The sequence below is a fragment of the Spermophilus citellus genome, assembly GCF_964194105.1.
Source record: "Spermophilus citellus genome assembly, chromosome: 1".
Lineage (NCBI taxonomy): Eukaryota > Metazoa > Chordata > Mammalia > Rodentia > Sciuridae > Spermophilus > Spermophilus citellus.
The window spans coordinates 178,023,833-178,042,847 of record NC_138182.1 but is presented as its reverse complement, the minus strand read 5'-3'; the positions used below and the strand labels follow the sequence as shown (position 1 = coordinate 178,042,847).

At 34.3% G+C, this 19,015-nt stretch overlaps 1 protein-coding gene across 1 annotated transcript in view; it reads left to right on the top strand.

The window, feature by feature from the left end:
• The window catches only part of FBN2 (fibrillin 2), a 214,492-nt gene that overhangs the window by 16,758 nt on the left and 178,719 nt on the right, over positions 1-19,015 (top strand). Inside the window, exon 5 of the mRNA XM_081281769.1 lies at positions 555-650. Within this exon, the coding sequence (XP_081137895.1) occupies positions 555-650 (96 nt within the window). The remainder of the gene's footprint in view (positions 1-554; positions 651-19,015) is intronic.

Genomic DNA, 19,015 nt, shown 5'->3' with positions numbered 1-19,015 from the left:
CTCCTTTTCATGATAGTTTTGCCTTTCCTCCCTTTTGCTTTTTTTCCCTGGCTCCTTTCTCTGATTTTTTTTTTTTTTTTGCTTTTCCCCTTTCATGTTGCATCCCTTTATTTTTCCACATCACATTTTGTCTTCCTTTTCTCTCTCCCTGCTCCCTGGAGACTGCCTCTTTTTCCACTTTTTCTCATATTTTATTTACTTTCTTATCTCTGAGAAGAATGATAACAGGGGTAGTAAAAGAAGAAAATTAGGTCAAATAGTGATATTCTTACTCTGAGCATCAAGAACCAGCCAATCCTTGTGATTATGATTGAAAAATAAAAAGCCTTTTTGCTAAATGCTTGCTTAACAATGAGATTTACATGAATTATGCAGGGTTTTGCTTTAATATGCAGTTAGATGGATTTACTTAACTGGATAAGGCCAATCGTGACTTGTGTTTTAGAGGCATGATTTCAAGGTGTGACCCTTTGCTGGCACCGTCACCACACTATTACACTGAGCCTGGGAATTTGCTTCTCTAATGAGCTGCTTCTTTGTGTTTTCATGTGCAGCTGTCTGTGAAAACGGGTGCCAGAATGGTGGGCGTTGTATCGGACCCAACCGTTGTGCTTGCGTTTATGGATTCACCGGTCCACAGTGTGAAAGAGGTAAGAAGAGACAAAGAAAATGAGAACTTTTCTTTGAGGATGTCTATTTTATTGTAAAATGTTTATGTTTTGTGATTCAGTGAAAATTCTTCTAGTGAAATGATATGATTGTGTCCATAACTTTGATTGTGTCCATAACGCCAACGGTATGATTGTGGGACCTAACTAACAACAGCAGAAACATCTCAGTTTTTCCTCCAGGGTGACTTCAGTTTGTGAGGCCAGCTCAGGGATAGTAGCTGTAGGATGCTTTCAAGTGAGTGACTTATGGCAAATTCTAATCATGTCTTTAATTCGTATTAGAGTACCTATTGAGAATATTACCTTTGTTTAAAAAAAATAGTTCTGGGATGTTCTTGGCTACAAAACCTACAAAATCTGACACAAATTTGCCCTCATCAATAAGGAAATGTATTACATTTCATAATTTAAAGTTCAGAGTTCCTGGGCTTCAGGTAGAATGTGATCAAGGCTGTCCCTGTGTTACTCTTATTCTCTTGGGCTCTGTTCTCCTTTTTGTTTCAGCTTTACCCTGTCTGGGGTTTTTGTCTTTGTAAGATTGCCTTCAGCAGTTACTGAGGCAAGTTTTCTCAGTAATCATCTGTACAGAGAAAAGCTCTCCTGTAACCATGGGTCAGTAATAGCCAAGAGACATATTCATGCTAACTGCCTTAAGCTTGGGATTTTTAAATGATCAAAGGCAAGCAATGGTGTTACTATGTTTGATGTAGACTTTTCAGGACCCATCTTTGCAACAGAGGATGATAAAAGCTTTCCCAAAGCCATCTGGGAGGGAAGGCTGAGTATATGAACACATTAGGGTTTCATTTGGGCAAAGGAATGGATGGTTGGAGGTATGCACCCAGCACTGTCCACGATATCCATGTAGATGGTTAGTCAAGCCAGTGTGAAACCAGCTTACCATGATTTGAATAGCAATTCCATCTCATGACCTACTGGCTGCTGGAAATTATTAGTAACCTAATAATTATGTCCTGATGTGTGTGTTACCATGGCACATCAAAGAAGTTAAACTTCATAAAATATAATAAATAACTACTTAGCATTCAAGATTAGAATGAGCTTAAACTAAAACAGATATGTAATCATTCATTATTACATATATTCTCAAATTTGTCTTCCCAAGGCTTATCACACCATCTAAAGTTATGTAGCACTTCATTGTAAAACTGCAGTCTATGGAGTTATGTCAGTGAAATAAGACAGTAAGTGGAAATGATGGTTTACATATGAAGAGAGACTTCAAACTGCAAAGAAACCTTATTTTAAAAATTGTAGTCATTATTCTGACCAAAATTTCATCTCAGTATTCAGGTTAAATCTCAAGAAGAAATTGAGAAATTAGAATTATATGGTGAATTTGAAAAGTGAGATGTGTGCAGCCTTTTAACATACATTTGCACATATATACATATCAAGATATTTATATTATTCCTAACTTAATTGATGTTTCTTGGGACTACAGTACATTCCACAAACAACAGAGTTTATAGTTAAAGCTTAGGATGAATTTAATGTCTTTACCAGATGTTTTTATTTGAGGAAGAAAAATTAATTATGAAATGTTAGCATAAAAAAGATAAATTGTTCAGAATGGAATAAAACAAATTTCTTAAATGATGTTAAGTTTATTTAAATGCCATAGGCAGGAGAGGAGTTACATTTAAAATTTCAAACATATTCATAACTGGAGGAGATGATGTTCATTTTTCTGAAAATTAATGTAAACTTTGCAGTGCCTTAATCCTGAAGCAGATTTCAAGGTCAATTCCTAATTGGCAGAGAAGTTGGGTAGCTAGTTTCAACTCAGAGGCTTCCAGGCATTACATCATTATTCTTCAACAGTTATTCATTCATTAGATTTGTTAGTTCTTACTAAATTTATGGGAATCCAATAAAGGCTTACATGCATTTTACATGCACGGTAGCATGTTTTTAGAAGAAATTATAAAACTAATTAGTTAATGAATTGACCTTAAGGGTATTTTTTTAAAATATGTGTTTGTTTCTTAAGTCTTTTTAAGTGCTGCCCTTCAGATGAAAGTTCTAAAACTTCATTTCTTCCAAAAGATGCAGTTAGTAACTTCCACACTTAGATCACAGCAGTGAACCTTAACATCTTTAAGAGACAAATTCAGTTCAGTGTTTTGTTTTTTTTTTTTTTAGAGAGAGAGAGAATTTTTTAATATTTATTTTTCAGTTTTCAGTGGACACAACATCTTTATTTTATGAGGATCGTACCCAGAGCCCCGCGAATGCCAGGCGAGCGCGTTACCACTTGAGCCACATCCCCAGCCCCAGTTCAATGCTTTCAATGTGTAGCAGCTAATTCCATTCGAGTTCATAATGATTCTTAAGAAATATTGTATCTACATAAATACAAAAGAATACTCATTTATAGTGAGGTTACTGAGTAGGCTCAATGCCATGTTAACATTTAACATTCATTTATTTTAATTACTGAATTTCAAAATACATATTCTTTATTTTCTAAAGAAAAGGGGAGCTTTATAAAACTAGGGCTATCTTCCCTCTGTAATGTAGAGTACATGTAATTTTCCCTTAAACTGGCCTCTTGGGATCAGTTCTATGATAAAGCATGGCTGCTTTTCAGGCTATCTGGGTTCTGGCAGACTGGTTTCCGGGATGGAGACAGAGGCTGAGTAGTAACTAATGACTGGCATGATTATGGTATTTAACTCAAGTCTTGGAGCTGGGTAAGCTGAGCCTCTTTGGAGTTCCCTTCTCACTCTTGCTGATATACACAATGACCTTTTATACTAAAAAAAAAAAAAAAAAAAAAAGTTCTTGTGGCCACATGCTGATTATAAAATGCAAACAACTCAGCTACATCCAAAGCACACGAAAGTATTCAATTCTTACTTCTTTCTCCAAACACATGGTGGTTGAGGAAAAAATAAATTTCATATAGATCTGAGAATAAGTAGAAATACAATCATAATTATATAGCAAGATTAAATTTTTTCCCCTAATACTTAACATGTACCTCAGTATTTTGTCAACAAAAACTTGGAGGCGCAGGCAGGCAATAAGTGAGTTTACCTAAGGGATTTCTGGACGGAATAAATTGACTATTTGATTACTAATGTGGCCTTCTTAGAATCCTTTTTTCAAACTTCTCTGACTTAAATGATGGTTGAACTTTTATTTCATAATTGAATTTTCCTTGAAGCTTCTATAAAACATGTTATAAATATGTCCTAGACTCTTTTATTAGTTACACACAAATTACCACTACAAGTTGTTTTTATCATGTAAATATATCTTCCTTAGTGTGGAAATTCTGTAATATTTTGACTGATACCTAGTGGCATTTCCTTTAAAATGTACATCTTTCAGTGAAAAGAAACTTTCTTTAAAAAAGTGGACTAAAAAATTACATTTTGATCTATTGACATTTTAATTTTTCTTTTGTTAATCTGCATCTGCAACAAAGGAAATTATAAGATCAAATTGAAAAAGTTAGAGTTTATAAAATCTAAACTTTCAGACTTTTAGGTAAAATGATAAGGGATTGATTTTATTTTGGAGCAATTTTATGATTTTCACAAAATCATCCAGGTATGGAGACCCATGGGTGAACTCAATGTCTAAAAGTGTCATGAGAAGGGAACACAAGGGTCTCAAGAGACCTCCAGTCACTGGACACTCACTCACTCTATCATGCAGCAGTTTTACTGTCAGTCTTGTTTATTGGAGCTCTGCATCATGATGCTGCTGCCCAGTCTTGGCATTTAACAGATGCACATAGCACCTGCCTCCTTGTCTAATTCAATAACAACATCATGGTAGCAACCTCTCTAAAATAAGTCATCTACAATCTACCACTTAGGGTGTGTGATGGCAGCTGGAAGTCCCATTACAAAGTTTAAATGATTCAACATATTCTTGCTCATCCATCTACATTTCAGGAGGTTAACCCACCACTCACCCTACTCGGGTGGAATCTAGATTCTCTAAGAACAGAAGTGGACATGGGAAAATTGGGGTTTTCCTAAATGGTGTGAATCATGTAGACCATAATGGGAATTATGTTTAGAAATAACTGATTCAGAAATTTTCATAAATAACTTGTTATATTAGTTCTATGGACTTGGAATTTATTATAGAGTATGGAGGGGGAGTTTGTACAGCTTAGGGATATTCCAATAACAGAGCAGATCAGTAGTATGAAAATATGGTGAAGAGAACAAGCTGGGCTTGTGAAGAATTCTGTACAATAGATTTTAATACCTTCAAGAAATATGTAAGCAATATTTTAATAAAAACTTTCATTATAATTGCCTTATTTGAAAGTAGTACATGTTTATTATAAATTAATTTAGAAAATAAGTCAAAAAGAGAAAATGCAGTTATTCATAAATCCTCCACTCAGGATCATTATGGACATTTTGGAGAATATTCTGTTTATTTTACTGAATGTATAATGTTTACAAAAAAATGAGATCTTTCTTATTTGAATTCTACTTTTTAAAAGTAATATGAAGTTACATCTTGCTTCTCCTTTTGTGTTGTTTAATGTGTGTGCATTGTAATGGTGTGCTTCATACTGTAATAATGAGGAATCTGCATACTTTGCAACAACCTCATCAGGGTTATAAAGATATCTGCTCAGTCTCACAGATGAGGAGGATTTGCCCAGGTCAAACTTCTAGCACTGAGGATATGAAAAGAAGAGTACAATATTATGCAGTCTTATTCAAGATCTTAATTACTGTATCATTGTTGTCTGAGAGAGCTAAATTTCCTATGATTTGACATTTACAGTCATTTCCAAGTTTTCTTTTTTGTTTTGTTTGTTGTTTAGCTATGTGCAATCAAATTTTCTGTAGATAATCTGTGCACTGGGTTGTATACTCGGAATACAACCTACAAATGTAATTTCTGAGCCATTGGGTATATGGAAATTTAGAGTCTTAGATACATTCTGTTCATTTTCCTCTAGAAAGACTTTTATGATTTGTTCCTTTGGTATCATGCTTAGAAAGTTCTTCTCTATTCCCAAATACTATAAACATCTGTCGTTTTCCCTAGTGCTTTTAATATTTTATTTCCATTTACCTTTATAACAATAAATTAGAATATACAAAAGGAGCTAAACTAAACTTTTTATAGATATTTAATACTTATTCACCCAATATTTGTTAAGTAATTATTAAATATTAAGTTAGGTACTTGGAACTTGAGGCATAAAGAAAAATAATATATATTCCCTGTTGACGAGAAGTAAATTTAAAGACCAGAATTCATCATCTATTTTAAACATGAAGTTGCAAACTGACATAGTAAATACCATAATGGGAACAGAAATAAGCAGAGATCTTAGATATGGGATGAAGTAGAACAGTCTTCTTATCAGTTAAATGAATGTAGAATGAAACAAAAGACATAGTTCATTAGAGTAGAGAAACAGTGTCAAACTAATTCCTGTATTGATATTATAAGATGTATTATGACTGAATCTTAAGCTAACGTTATTTAAATTCCATAATTAATTACCAATTACTGTAGTCACTAAGACAGTATTTATTTAATAGAAATAAAATGTCTCCATTTACTTTGCACTCTGAAGATTTAATACAATGAAAGATTTAGTAGAATGGAAGTTACAAGGAACAGTGAGAGATATTACCAGCTACAAATGTCAAGCTCCCATGTGCCCACCAGCGCACACACATTTCTGCACTTGTGAGGCCGTTAAGAATATTTTATAACCTTGCACTCTCTAAGCTAAACTTAGCCTTAAATGGGCATCAGAGAAGCACCAGAAGATTTGTGGGAACTTAACTTTTTGGCACTAGCTCAGATGACATCCTTATCTTGAATGCCATTAAGACGACAAGGGAAAGAAAATGAGAGAAGGAAAAGCAGACAGTGGAGTGGAGGAAAAAGAGAAGAAAACAAAGGTTGATAAAACAAAGAGAGACAGACAGGCAGTGCTAAACCAGGAGTGAGGACAGGGAGGTTTTGTTGTATGAGGGGAGTGCTTAACTTTAGGAAGAAATCAGTTTCTTGATTGATCCAAGGCTTCCCCTTCTCAGTCCTTGGTTTAAGCCACTCAGTGTGGCTCTTCAGGGTAAGATTGAATATTTTGGCAGCCCATTAGAGTATGATTTTTTTTCTTACTTTGAACAAAAGTAATGAGTATTTTCATTTATTCCATTATAAATGTGTGTTTGCATATGTATGTATGTATGAATATAAATATATCTATATGTCCTTGTTTTGGATTCATCTACCTAGAGGTAGAAAAACATTCAATATAAAATAAAAAATATTTAAATATTTTATATTCATGTAACTCCCCAAATATTTTTGTATTTACCTATTTAAATGTCAAATAAGAAGGTATTAGAGGTTAACTTCTATGGAAACTAGGCCAAGCTAACACACACACACACACACACACACACACACACAAGTTAAGTATAATGAAATGCTATATACTATTTAGTTGAAAGTAATTCAATAAATGTGTTATATAATATATACCATATATTTCAAAAATCCTGAAAGTCATAAGTTCCTCAAGAGTACCTGTTTCCAGGAATTTCGGGTAAAGAATTGTGGCCCTGTAATCACCTCATAGGTCACTGAGAGGGTCACAAGCAGTAATGTGTTTAGCACCCGACACATAATAAGCAGTGTGCCTGCCACAGGATAGGCTTCCACTAAGTGTTATTTGTTGTGGTTTAGAAACATGATATATAGTCAAAATCAGAGCTTAATATTAAGATCCATGTGATCTTGAAATCATGTTACCCTCTCTAACACCTAATTTGTACACAGATAATATATGTTATGTTAAACTTTGAATAACTTTAATGAGAATTAAATAATAATAGTGCTGTGCCTTTCGCCCAGTAAGTGAGGACTGGTGATGCTAATGTCTTTGGAACAGCACTTCCCATTTATCAAAAGGATAGATGTGATGGTTGGCTGTTCAAAATCAAATATTCAAAAATGTAAGAAAGAAGGTTTTTGTGAACTGAGTCATAGAAGCAAAGTCGAAAGCTGTTACTATTTTTTTTCCTTCATGATCATGATGACTGGAAGGGTTGTATAAAACTAAAATGCACATAGCTTAAGAAGTTCTAAGTTATTTGCAAATCAACTCGTTTCAGAAGTGAAAGATTCCTTGGGTCATTTCTTAATATCAAAATAAATGCAAGCTTCCCTTTTGAATGTCTTGGATGCTGTAAAGAGTAAATTGTACAGTCTTCTGTTTTCTATTTTGTTTTGGCCAATTCTCAGTGGAAGGGAAGCTAGTGCAATACCATTATCCTGGACAAAGAGCATCGGATTTTATCTTTTCATCTCTTCTTTAATTTCTGTAGTAGCAGAGTTTCTTCCACATCTCTCCATATTATATTTAAGTGCTGATCATAAGCAGTGATCTTCCTCAAAGCTCTTGTTCATTTCTCATCTTCATGTAGATTTCCTTATTGAAACTGAGCCTCATGTGATCCAGGGGCCCCTCTATGGTATTAGTAGTTTTTTGCTGTTCCGTGTCATCCACCATGTTTCAAATCTTGTGTCTTTTCTCCTAAAGTTGTTTTGGTTAAGAGTTGAGGGACTTGGACTAAATTGGATATTTTAAGAGGAGCTTCCATTTCCAATATGAGAAATAAATGAGAAATAAAGTGCTTTCCCAGCATCTGGAACAGGGTGAAATGCTCAGTAAAAGGTAAGTCAAAATCATAAAAAATAAATAAATTCAGGAAATAATATGCTGTGTTAGATAAAATTATCTTGGTGGGTGGGGGAGAGATTATCTCAGGATCACTGGGACTATTTCAGTTCAGGGTTCATGAGTTGTAAACGATGTCAGTTTTATTGTTTTCACTTTTGTGGAGTTTTTGGGAGCAATATGGGTTTACCAAAAATTATCATCTATCATTTTCACTACCTTACTTGTTATGCAGTTAAATTACTAGAATCTGCTCGTCCTGTTCTGACGTTTTTATCCTCTCAGTAGTTCCCATTTAACTGGCCTCTCTGATGTGTCTTAGCCCCTTCCTGATGCACAAGGTATGGTTCTTAGCATTGTTACTGTGTAACTGTATTTGTAAAGTAAATTTCACACAAGACTTGCCTATTGCTAGACCTAATAGAAGAAGTAGTCAGAGGGGTCTTTGAACAATTCAGAGATAAAGTTCTTCTGTGAAGCCCTCCCCACCCCACCCCTACTCATCTGGCACAAGTTAGGCATACTCCCCTCTTATTTTCTCCATCATGTATTCCATTCCTTTAGAACATCTCTCTTCATCTTTGTGATATGACTGCTTGTATATTTGGCTGGGAACTCCATGAGAGAGCGATTGCCTTTGTGCATCCTGTACTCCACTTGGTGCCATGCCATGGAAGCCATGCCATACATACAGATGGTGCACGTAGGGACTCCATTGAGAAGAATCAAGATTAAAAATGGTGCAATAATAGTAAAGGTCCTTGAGTGTTCATGCAGCCTATTCATCAGGTATGGCCATAATGCACAGTTACTGAGAAGGAAGAGTAGAGGACAAAGCTGGAAAAATAAACTTGGACCTTCACGTACAAAAGTCTAGAACGTCATAATCAAGAGGTTGCCCTCTCTTCAGTCTGCATTGGGGAGAGGTACTGTGAATGACTTCTGGACTTCAAAATAGTTGTCTACAGGGGTTAATTGGGATTGACAAGACAGAATGGAAAGCTGAAGGTAGAGAGGCCACTTCAGGGAATTCATTTATGTCACTGGAGCTTAACAGTGCATATTAAGTTTGTATGATGTATTCAATGAGATTATAATTTATATGTGAGTAAATTCGATTATTAGCATAAATGCAAAAAATGGAAAACTATGCAATATTGACAAATAACAGTGAGTATTTACTATGATGAATGCTTCAAATGAATTCTTATACCAAACCAATGGTAGCATTTTTTAAAAATATCACATTACAAATAAGAAATTTGGGCAATAAGGAAGTTAAGCATTCAGCTAACAAATGAAGACACTAGGATTTGAACACAGGAGGTATATCCTCAGAATCATATACTTAACCACAATCCCAAATGAAACAATACAGCAAAATAATGTATTTACTTTGTTTCAAACAACATTTTGCCAGTTGTTCAGTATAAATAAGAATAACTGAAGGAAAAGGCTGACTTGCTTGTTTTGAATTCTGTTGTTAGCTTGCATAGATAAATCTTTTTATTATGTAAATTTCAGATTAATCCCCCACATTCATACATCTAGAATTTGTTTTGATATGTGATTTGAAATATTTATTCAAAACTAATAATATTTAAAACAAAATTGTCATTTCCATTTCCAGTTAAGTTAGACTCACAAAAACCAGATTAACTCTCTTGCCTGAAAAGACAGAAAAATAGGACAAAATATATGAAGCAACAGGTTTTTTGTCTTGTTGTGTTTGGTACTGGGGATTGAACCCAGGGGTGCTTAAGCACTGAGCCACATCTCCAGCCCATTTGACTAACTTTTTATTTTAAGACAGGATCTCATTAAGTTTCTTATGGCCTCACTCATTTGCTGAGGTTGGCTTTGAACTTGGCATTCTTTTGCCTCAGCCTCACAAGCCATGGGATAATAGTTTTTAATATATTGGACACCAAGCAACAAAGGAGAGTAATCCCTGAGAGGAAGGAGACCAATGATTTGAACTATTTCGCTTTTACAGCTTGCTGCTGGAGAGTTTTCCAGGTCCCACTATAGTGAGAACCCAGACACAGTTTAACAGCTCTCCCAAGTTGAGAAGTTGGAGTTGAGGCTCTTGGGAGAACGTGGTGGCTAAAGATCTCAGGGAAGAATTCTCGAGAGCAGTCAGGAGTAGGTAGAGAACCAGGTATAATACACAGAGGGTCTCCCTCAAGTTATCTGCAGAACTCTGCACTTGCGTGTGAGGAACCTATATGAGGCTGAGGAAGAAACTACCCAAAAGAACTAGAAGGACCAGTCCTCTGAGTGTACACAAGTCCGAATACTATTTTTTCTTCACACCAAACTGGAGAATCACATAATTTGTGACGCATTGGTTTGAACAAATTAGAATAAATAATTTAATAAAAAAATAAAAATAAAGAAAATACAGTGTCATATAGGGTGTGTAAAAGATATGGTGATAAAATAGAATTTAAAAATAGCACAAATGCTGAAGATTCTTACACTGTTTGTCAAATAGTATCATTACCTGAAGATTGACTCTGGTAAGTGGAAGGCATGTATACCAAATTCTAGAGCAACCCCCCAAAAATACAGAATTATAACTAAAAGCCAACAAAATGTGATAAAATGAAATAACAATTTGAAAAAGGGCAGCAAAAGAATATAAAGAGAACTAGTAATATATAATAAGAAAATAAATAGAAATTGTAGATTTCAGCCTAGCCCTAGTGATGACATCAAAGATAAATGGTCTCAACATTCTAATGAAAAGGCATAGTTTGTTAAATAGGATAAAAAAGCAAGATCCAGTTGTGTGCTGCCTATAATATATCAGTTGTAATTGAAATACACTGTTAGATTAAAATTAAAAGGTGGAAAAGAGAAATAACTGCCTAATTCTAATTAAAAGGAGGATGGAGTGGCCAGATTAATAACAGAGTAGACTTCAGAGTAGTGAATAAAATCTGGCATAAAGAAGGTCATTTTATTATGATAAAGCAGATGCAACAATTCTGACTATTCACTTAACTTAAATATAGCTTCAAAATGCATAGAGTAAAAATCAAGCTACAAGGAGGAATAGACCAATCACAATTATGGATATTTCGGGACCCTATCCTTAAGAATTCATAGAAGTAGACAAAAAGTCAGTAAAGTTGTAGAAACAGATCTACTTGACCTGTTTGACCAATTCTTTGGAAACTTTTCTAGAAAATTGGAAAGAAGTTAAAACTTATCAACTCATTCTATAAGACCAAGTGACCTTGATACCAAAAACCAGAAAGACATTTCAAGAAAAAATGCAAATAATGCTCACGATGCAACATTTTTCAACAAAATTTTATCAAAATGAATCAACCATGTTAGAATCATAATACGGCTAGGCTCAGTGGCGCATGCCTCTAATTCCAGTGGCTTGGGAGGCTGAGGCAGGTGGATCAAGAATTCAAAGCCAGACTCAGTAAAAGTGTGGCACTAAGCAACTCAGTGAGACCCTGTCTCTAAATAAAATACAAAATATGGCTGGTGTTGTGGCTCAGTGGTGGAGTACCCCTGAGTTCAATCACCAGTATCTCCCCAAAGAAAACCCAAACAAAAAATCATAATACATTTTAACTTATTGTGGTTTGTCCCATAACATTAAAAAATCAGTGTAATTTTGAATTATATCAAATTAAAATAATTAAGTGATCATTCAAATCGATACAGAAAAAGCATTTGACAAAATATGAAAATCTATTATTCAGTCAACAAACTAGGGAATAAAGGAAAACTTTCTCAGCATGACAAAAGAGCATTTCTGAAAGACCTGTAACCAACATCACTCTCCATGATGAAAGCTGATTGCTTAGTCCTTAATATCAGATTGCTATCTCCTTAATATAGTCACTCATCACTGTTATTGAACATTGCACTCTGCATCTAACTAGGCAATAAGATGACAAAAAGAAATAAGAGTAAAAACATATTGGAAAGAAAGAAGTGAAACTGTCTTACTTGCAGCTGACATTTTTTTATATGTAGGAAATATGATGGTCTTTGTAAAATAATTAGAACAAATAAGTTGATTTGACTGGGTGGTAAAATACAAGTGCAGTGCAGGATATCTGTTGTGTTTCTAAATAGCAGTGATCAGTCTAAGAATTGTGAAATTCTTGGGGATCATTCTGACAAAAGATAAGCAAGGCCCATGTGCTGAAAACTACTTTTTTTTTTTTTTTGGTGTCAGGGATTGAACTCAGGAGCACTCGACCACTGAGACACATCCCCAGCCCTATCTTTTGTATTTTATTTAGAGACAGGGTCTCACTGAATTGCTCAGTGCCTCACTTTTGCTGAGGCTGGCTTTGAACTCTCGATCCTCTTGCCTCAGCCTCCTGAGCTGCTGGGATTACAGGTGTGTGCCACCATGCCTGGCTGAAAACTACAGAATTTTGCTGAGCAAAATGAAGAAAACCTAATAAATGGAGATATGTATTTTGTACAATGGTTGGAAGCCTCAATTTTGCCTATTCTTCCCATATTGACTCACCATGCTCCTTAACAAAATCACAGCAAAGTTTTGGAGAAATTGATGTAAAATGAAAATTTAGAGTATCTAGAGTAGCCAAAGTGATTTGAAAAAGAACAAAATTGAAGGATTTACACTACCTGATTTAAAGACTTATTATCAAGCTTTAGTAACCCCGAGAGTTTTGGCATAAAGATAGACAAGTAAATATAGAGCCCAGAAAGCAACCCCATATATATATATATATCAACCACCAATTGCCAATAGATGCATAAAGGTAATTCAATGAATTATATAATGATCTGTGGCTAATTCAGAAGATCTTTATGATCTTGGTTTAGACACAGATCATTACATATTATACCAAAAACATGACCACATTAAAATATTGATAAACTGTATTTTATCAAAATGAAAAATATCTGGTCTTTGAAAGGTATTGCTAAGAGACTAAAAGACTAGGCATGTACCTCATTGGTAAAGTGCTTGCCTTGTTTGTATGAAGGCCTGGGTTTGAACCCCAGCACTGGAAAAAAAAAAGTCGAGCAATGAACTTGTGAAAATGTTTGCAATATATACATCTGATTTAGGATTTGTATTTAGTATATAAAGAAATATCAAAAATCAGTAATTAAAAACACACCACCCAGTTAAAAACAGGCACAGATTTATACAAACACTTCACCAAAGAAGATAGATAAATGGCAAATAAGTGCATAAAAATGTGTTCAACATCATTAGGCATTACAAAAAAAATGCAAATTAAAATCACCATGTGATACCAACACAATGACAACGGACATTTCTGGTAAGAATGTGAATAATATAACCACTTTAAAAAACAGTTTTCTCTGTTTCTTAAAAAAAGCTAAATCATTACACTGCTAATTATTTGTCTAGTTATTGCTTTATGAAAGCATTTGTTTGTACAAGAGCTTGTGCTCAAGTGTTCTTGGCATCTTTATTGGTAATAGCTTTAAACTATCAACCCAAATGTCTATCAGAAGGCAGATGGATAGACAAATCAGATGTTCATACAAATGGAATACTTCTTGCTCATAAAAAGTAATGAAATATTCATGCAATAATAATTGCATGCAGTATGGAAGACCTCAAAATATTTGTGCTGAATGAAAAAAGTAGATAAAAAGAATACATGTATTATGATTTCAATTTTGTAAAATTCTATATAACTCAAACTACTATATTATGAGGACTGGTGAATCAGTGGTTGTGTAGGGGTGGAAAAGTATGGACAGGCAGCATAGAGCAGTTACAAAGTGTCAATTGGATACTTTTGGGGGTGATGAATGTTCTTTATTTAGGTTGTAGTGATGGTTTAATGGGTTTATAAATATACAAAAATGCCATATACATTAATTATGTGCACTTTATTGTATGACAATTGTACCTCAGTAGAGCTCTTAAAAATTGAATAATGAATTTTCCCCCACTTTTTGTGAAAGTTGATTTAGGTTTTCAGATTACTGCCCCTGACTATGTTTTTATCTGTTCAAGAAAACAAAACAACATCATCAACAACAACAAAAACATTGCATGCTGGCTAAGCAGGGTAAAGCACACTGGTAATCCCAGAGACTGAGGAGGCTGAAGCAGGAGAATCACAAGTTGGAGGCTATCCTCAGCAATTTAGTGAGGCCCTAAGCAACTTAGCAAGACCGTTTCTCAAAGTAAAAAATTAAAAGGACTGTGGATGTGACTTGGTGGTAAAGTGACCCTGATTTCAATCCCCAGTGATTAATAATAATAATAATAATAATAATAATAATAATAATAATAATAATAATAATGTATGTGTATTATCTGAAGCTAACATTGATAGAAATAGTTGATGGCTGCACACTAATATGAAACGAACTCCAGTGCTTAACTCCCTGGAAGAAATATTTAATGTGTGGTAGGTTAAGTGGAAGAGTCTTAGGGGAATGGAAATTATAAATCTCTGAAGAAGTATATTAATATTATAATAAATATAATACAATCAGTTCTTCCCTAGAAAAATACAGTACTCCTTTATGCTTTCTTGATGTGCTCAAATTTGATCCATATTCACTTGCAACTAGGGAAAAGCAATTTCCTGATTCATTGGGCCCATTCTTTGGGGGACTTTTATTTGGGGACTTGAGAAAGCAATGTCACTGTTCATTGTCTGTGTAATCAGTGTAAGTTTGTCAAGGGACGGATGGCCAGGGAGCCAGGAAAGATGACTAGAAAAATCATAGGAATATATTTTTATTAGTTCCTGTCATACCAGGCACTTGCTCTTGAAGAGTCAAAAACTAAAATATGTTGAACAAAGTGTTACATCAGATAGGAAAGTGAAATTTTCTGACCAAATATTTTTCTTTACTGGGAGCTTCTGTCTTTATAAAATTAGTGCAAATTTGTAAAAATATTTTATTTTAGACTCACTTTCAATATTACACAAACTTCTTTCTAAGCTTATTATTTTGATTTAAAACTGTAAGATCTAATGAATATATGTAGGCCACACTACTTCTTGATTTATCAACACATGAGTAGGCAATTTCTGTTACCTCACCATCGTGAAGGGAGTTAAGTATTTTATTCATTATTATTGCTTTTTTTTCCACCCACATCCTTGGTTGATTAGATTTTATCATCAAGTAGTTTTTCTAGGATTTGCTTGTGAGTTCTTTCTTATTGTGGAGAATTTTGACATACATGAATTCCAAGTGAGATAGGTTTAGTTTAGTGGATTTACATTTTTTCCCATTCATATTTCCATGATTGGTATAATCCAATTATTTCTTGATATTTTATGCTATGAAGTCTGAATTTATACTGATTTTTAGTTCTCCCAAGTCAATTTTCCTGGGTGCCTGAACAATTTTAGCTTGATAATTATGTAAATCATTTTTTCATTACACGTTTTATTGAAAATGATGTCATCATTTTATCTAAAATGATAGTTTTCTTTCTAAACTTACAGATGTTTTCTTCTATTCTATTATTGAGTACTTTTTCCGCTTTCTATATAGGTCCTCCACATCAAGTACCTTGACTTTTGTTGTTGTTGTTATTAGACTTATTTGATATCTTCTCTATAATTGTTTTGATCTTTGTCAATAATTCTTTCTTAGGTATGTCTGTTCTCTTGTGTTTTTCTAATTCATGTACTGATTTTATAATTATGAGAGGTGTTTTGTTTTCAGTTTTTTTCCTTAACCTAAAAGTTTCTATTTTATTTCACTCCTTTGTTTTTTCACTGTGGTTTTGTTGAGCCCTTTTATTGTAAATTAATTTTCTTATGTAGTTCTCAGTAAATACTTCTGTGATGTAAAAAAAAATGGTGCATTTCCTTTGTTTCCTGATTATTTTTTTCTTTTTTTTTCTTTATGGTGGACTTTGTTTCTTAGGATAAAGCAGTTACATCATTATGTTACATAGTTCCTATTTCAGTCCTCTTTGACTTCTGTTTGCTTTAAATAGGCAGCCCTGTCCCACACTTCTATTTGCACTAATGAGGTGTAGTTGAATCTCTCTTTCTCCATTCAGATTTTGCCTAAGCATCATTTTCCTTCCTAGCTCCTGTTTGAGACCCAGATATTTCAGATAGTTCATATTCTGAGTTTGCAAAAGGAATGACAGACCTCAACTAAGGTTTGGGCAGCATTCATGATGGAAACTAAGCTTTGAACTTCCTTTCTTTTGCCTTCCCTGTGGGAGGATGATTCCATCTTGTCATGGAGATATTCTCTTTTCAATGAAAAGATTCGTGAATTTTGATGATCCCTCCCATTTTAAGGTGCAGTGGTAACAACTCTGTTGTCAGAAAATTGTGCCTGTTTAGTTTCTCCCATTTGCCCCATCATCCCCCAGGATGAGTGCCTCTTCCCCATTGTGGTTTTAAGGGGCTTCAGCCCAGCTTCCTGCTCCCTGAGAATACTCTTTCCTTATGTTCCTTGTTTGTCCTCTTCTCCTGTTTAATGCTGGGGATAATTGACCCTCTGTGGTGATGATCGGTCTGTCTTCACTGTCTGACTTCCTCCATCTGGTAGAGATCACAATGGCGGGGACTTTCTGGGGTTTTGCTTCTGATGAGATGCTGTGTTGGTAGGCAGGGACTTGTTCACCACAAGACTTTCCTCATTTCATAAGCTAAAGTCAAACTCAGCTTTGCAGGGAGGATTAATGATATTTCTCAGGATTCTGAATAAGTCATTCATTTCCTGTATGATTTGAGGGTTTGTGATGCTGTATTCTGTTCATTTCTTGGCTACTGTTTTTCAACTGTTATGAAAGTACTATGTTTCCTTCTGTAGGTGCTGACAGTAAATATTTTGTCATTTTTAGCTTGTTGTTGCTGGTGTGTTCCTCTTAACTGTGAGAATGGAAAAGTCTGTGATATAGTTTCTATTTATTGCATTCTCCAGGAACTCAATATTACATTTGAAATTTTTGACTTGGATAATTATCTATAAAGTCACACAGAAATCCAGGTGAAATTACTTCTAATAGAGTATGATATAATTTGTGATCCTATAGCTGATATTTACAAATAAGATTATGGTAGTTTATTAAGTGCACATCATTGGACCAAGAAACACTAATTCTATGGGTGCCTCATCTTCTGTGGATTAAAAACTATGTTTCCCATGACCATACTTAATGTCATGGTTTAATGCATGCAAACTTCTTCCATATGGGCAAAGCTGCATGTTTGTAAATGTCTTCATCTGATTTAGAAATAGCATGCAAGGCACATTCCAATCTTGAACAAGATTGTTTTCATCTTTTAAAAAAATTAAGTTCTGAATGCCATACAAGGGACTTTAATTAGAATTTAACAGATTACTATGTTCCTGAGCAAGTCAACTCTTAAGTAATTTTTTGCCTTAAAAATGAAGACCTTGGGCTATGTGAGTGGTTATTCATCTTTCTTGGTCATAAGAGTCATAATTTCTATCTTTCTTTCTTTTTGGTAAAAAAATATTGATACCTATACCTGAGTCCTAGAGATCTAGTGCTCAAATGCAATGATTTTCCAACCTTGGTTACATGTGATCACCACCAGGGAGATTAAAAAAAAAAAACAAAAAAAAACGTAAAGCTCAGTGTACATTCCAGACCAATCATAAGAATTTCTGGAGCACTGGGACCTAAGCCTACCCATCCATCAGCACTTTTAAAGCCTTTTAAGTAAATTTCACTATAAAGTTAAGTAAGTTTGTAAAATACTGGCCTAGCATGAGGTCCTTCCAAAATATCCCAGGATGTTCTTATAATTGGGTAAGTTTAAGACATCATTTATAAAAATATCTCCAAGACTTTATCTAAGAATCAATTTTCTCATTAGATCCCCAAATGGAATTACACTGGATAAAATTTACTCCTGGATTATCTTGAATAGATTGATAATGTCTTAAAATTCTGCTATTAGAATAGTTTTTTGCTTCTCTCTGGTATGACAAAATTGGATTTGAAAAAAGTCGTCTTTGTCTTAAAGTTTTCTCCCTATCTCCTATTTTTAAATTTCAATGACCTCAATCAGGAGGAGTACATACTCAAAATTGAGCCAACAATGTTTATGATGGCTTCCAATCCTGGCTTGGTTACTATGTGGTGGTAAAATAAGAAATCATCCAAATATGCTTTATAAATCTTATGTAGAAAGTGGAAAATTTTATCTAGTTTTTAAAAAGGGGAATCCTGCTTGTTTGAAGCAAATTTATGACATCATATCTTGCTAAAATTAAGCCCCATATCTTCTTCAATAATTTCATTATAGATTTGTAGAGTAGTCTAAGATTGTAGTGTGTACATTGTAGTAAGATATATAAAGGAATATACCATTTCAGACTTGTATTTTTCATATTATACTTTGTAATACTTTACTTTTTTTTTCTTTTGGTACTGGGAATTGAACACAAGGCCGCTTAACCACTGAGCCACATGCCCAGCCCTTTTTATTTTGTATTTTGAGAGAAGGTATTGCTAAGTTACTTAGGATCTTCTAAGTCACTGAGGCTGGCTTTGAATTATGATCCTCCTGCTCCTGTCTCCGGAGCTGCTGGGATTACAGATGTGTGCCACTACATCCAGCCATACTTTCTCTTTTTTAAGATAATTTTTGGTTTTTTTTAATTTATTTCTTAC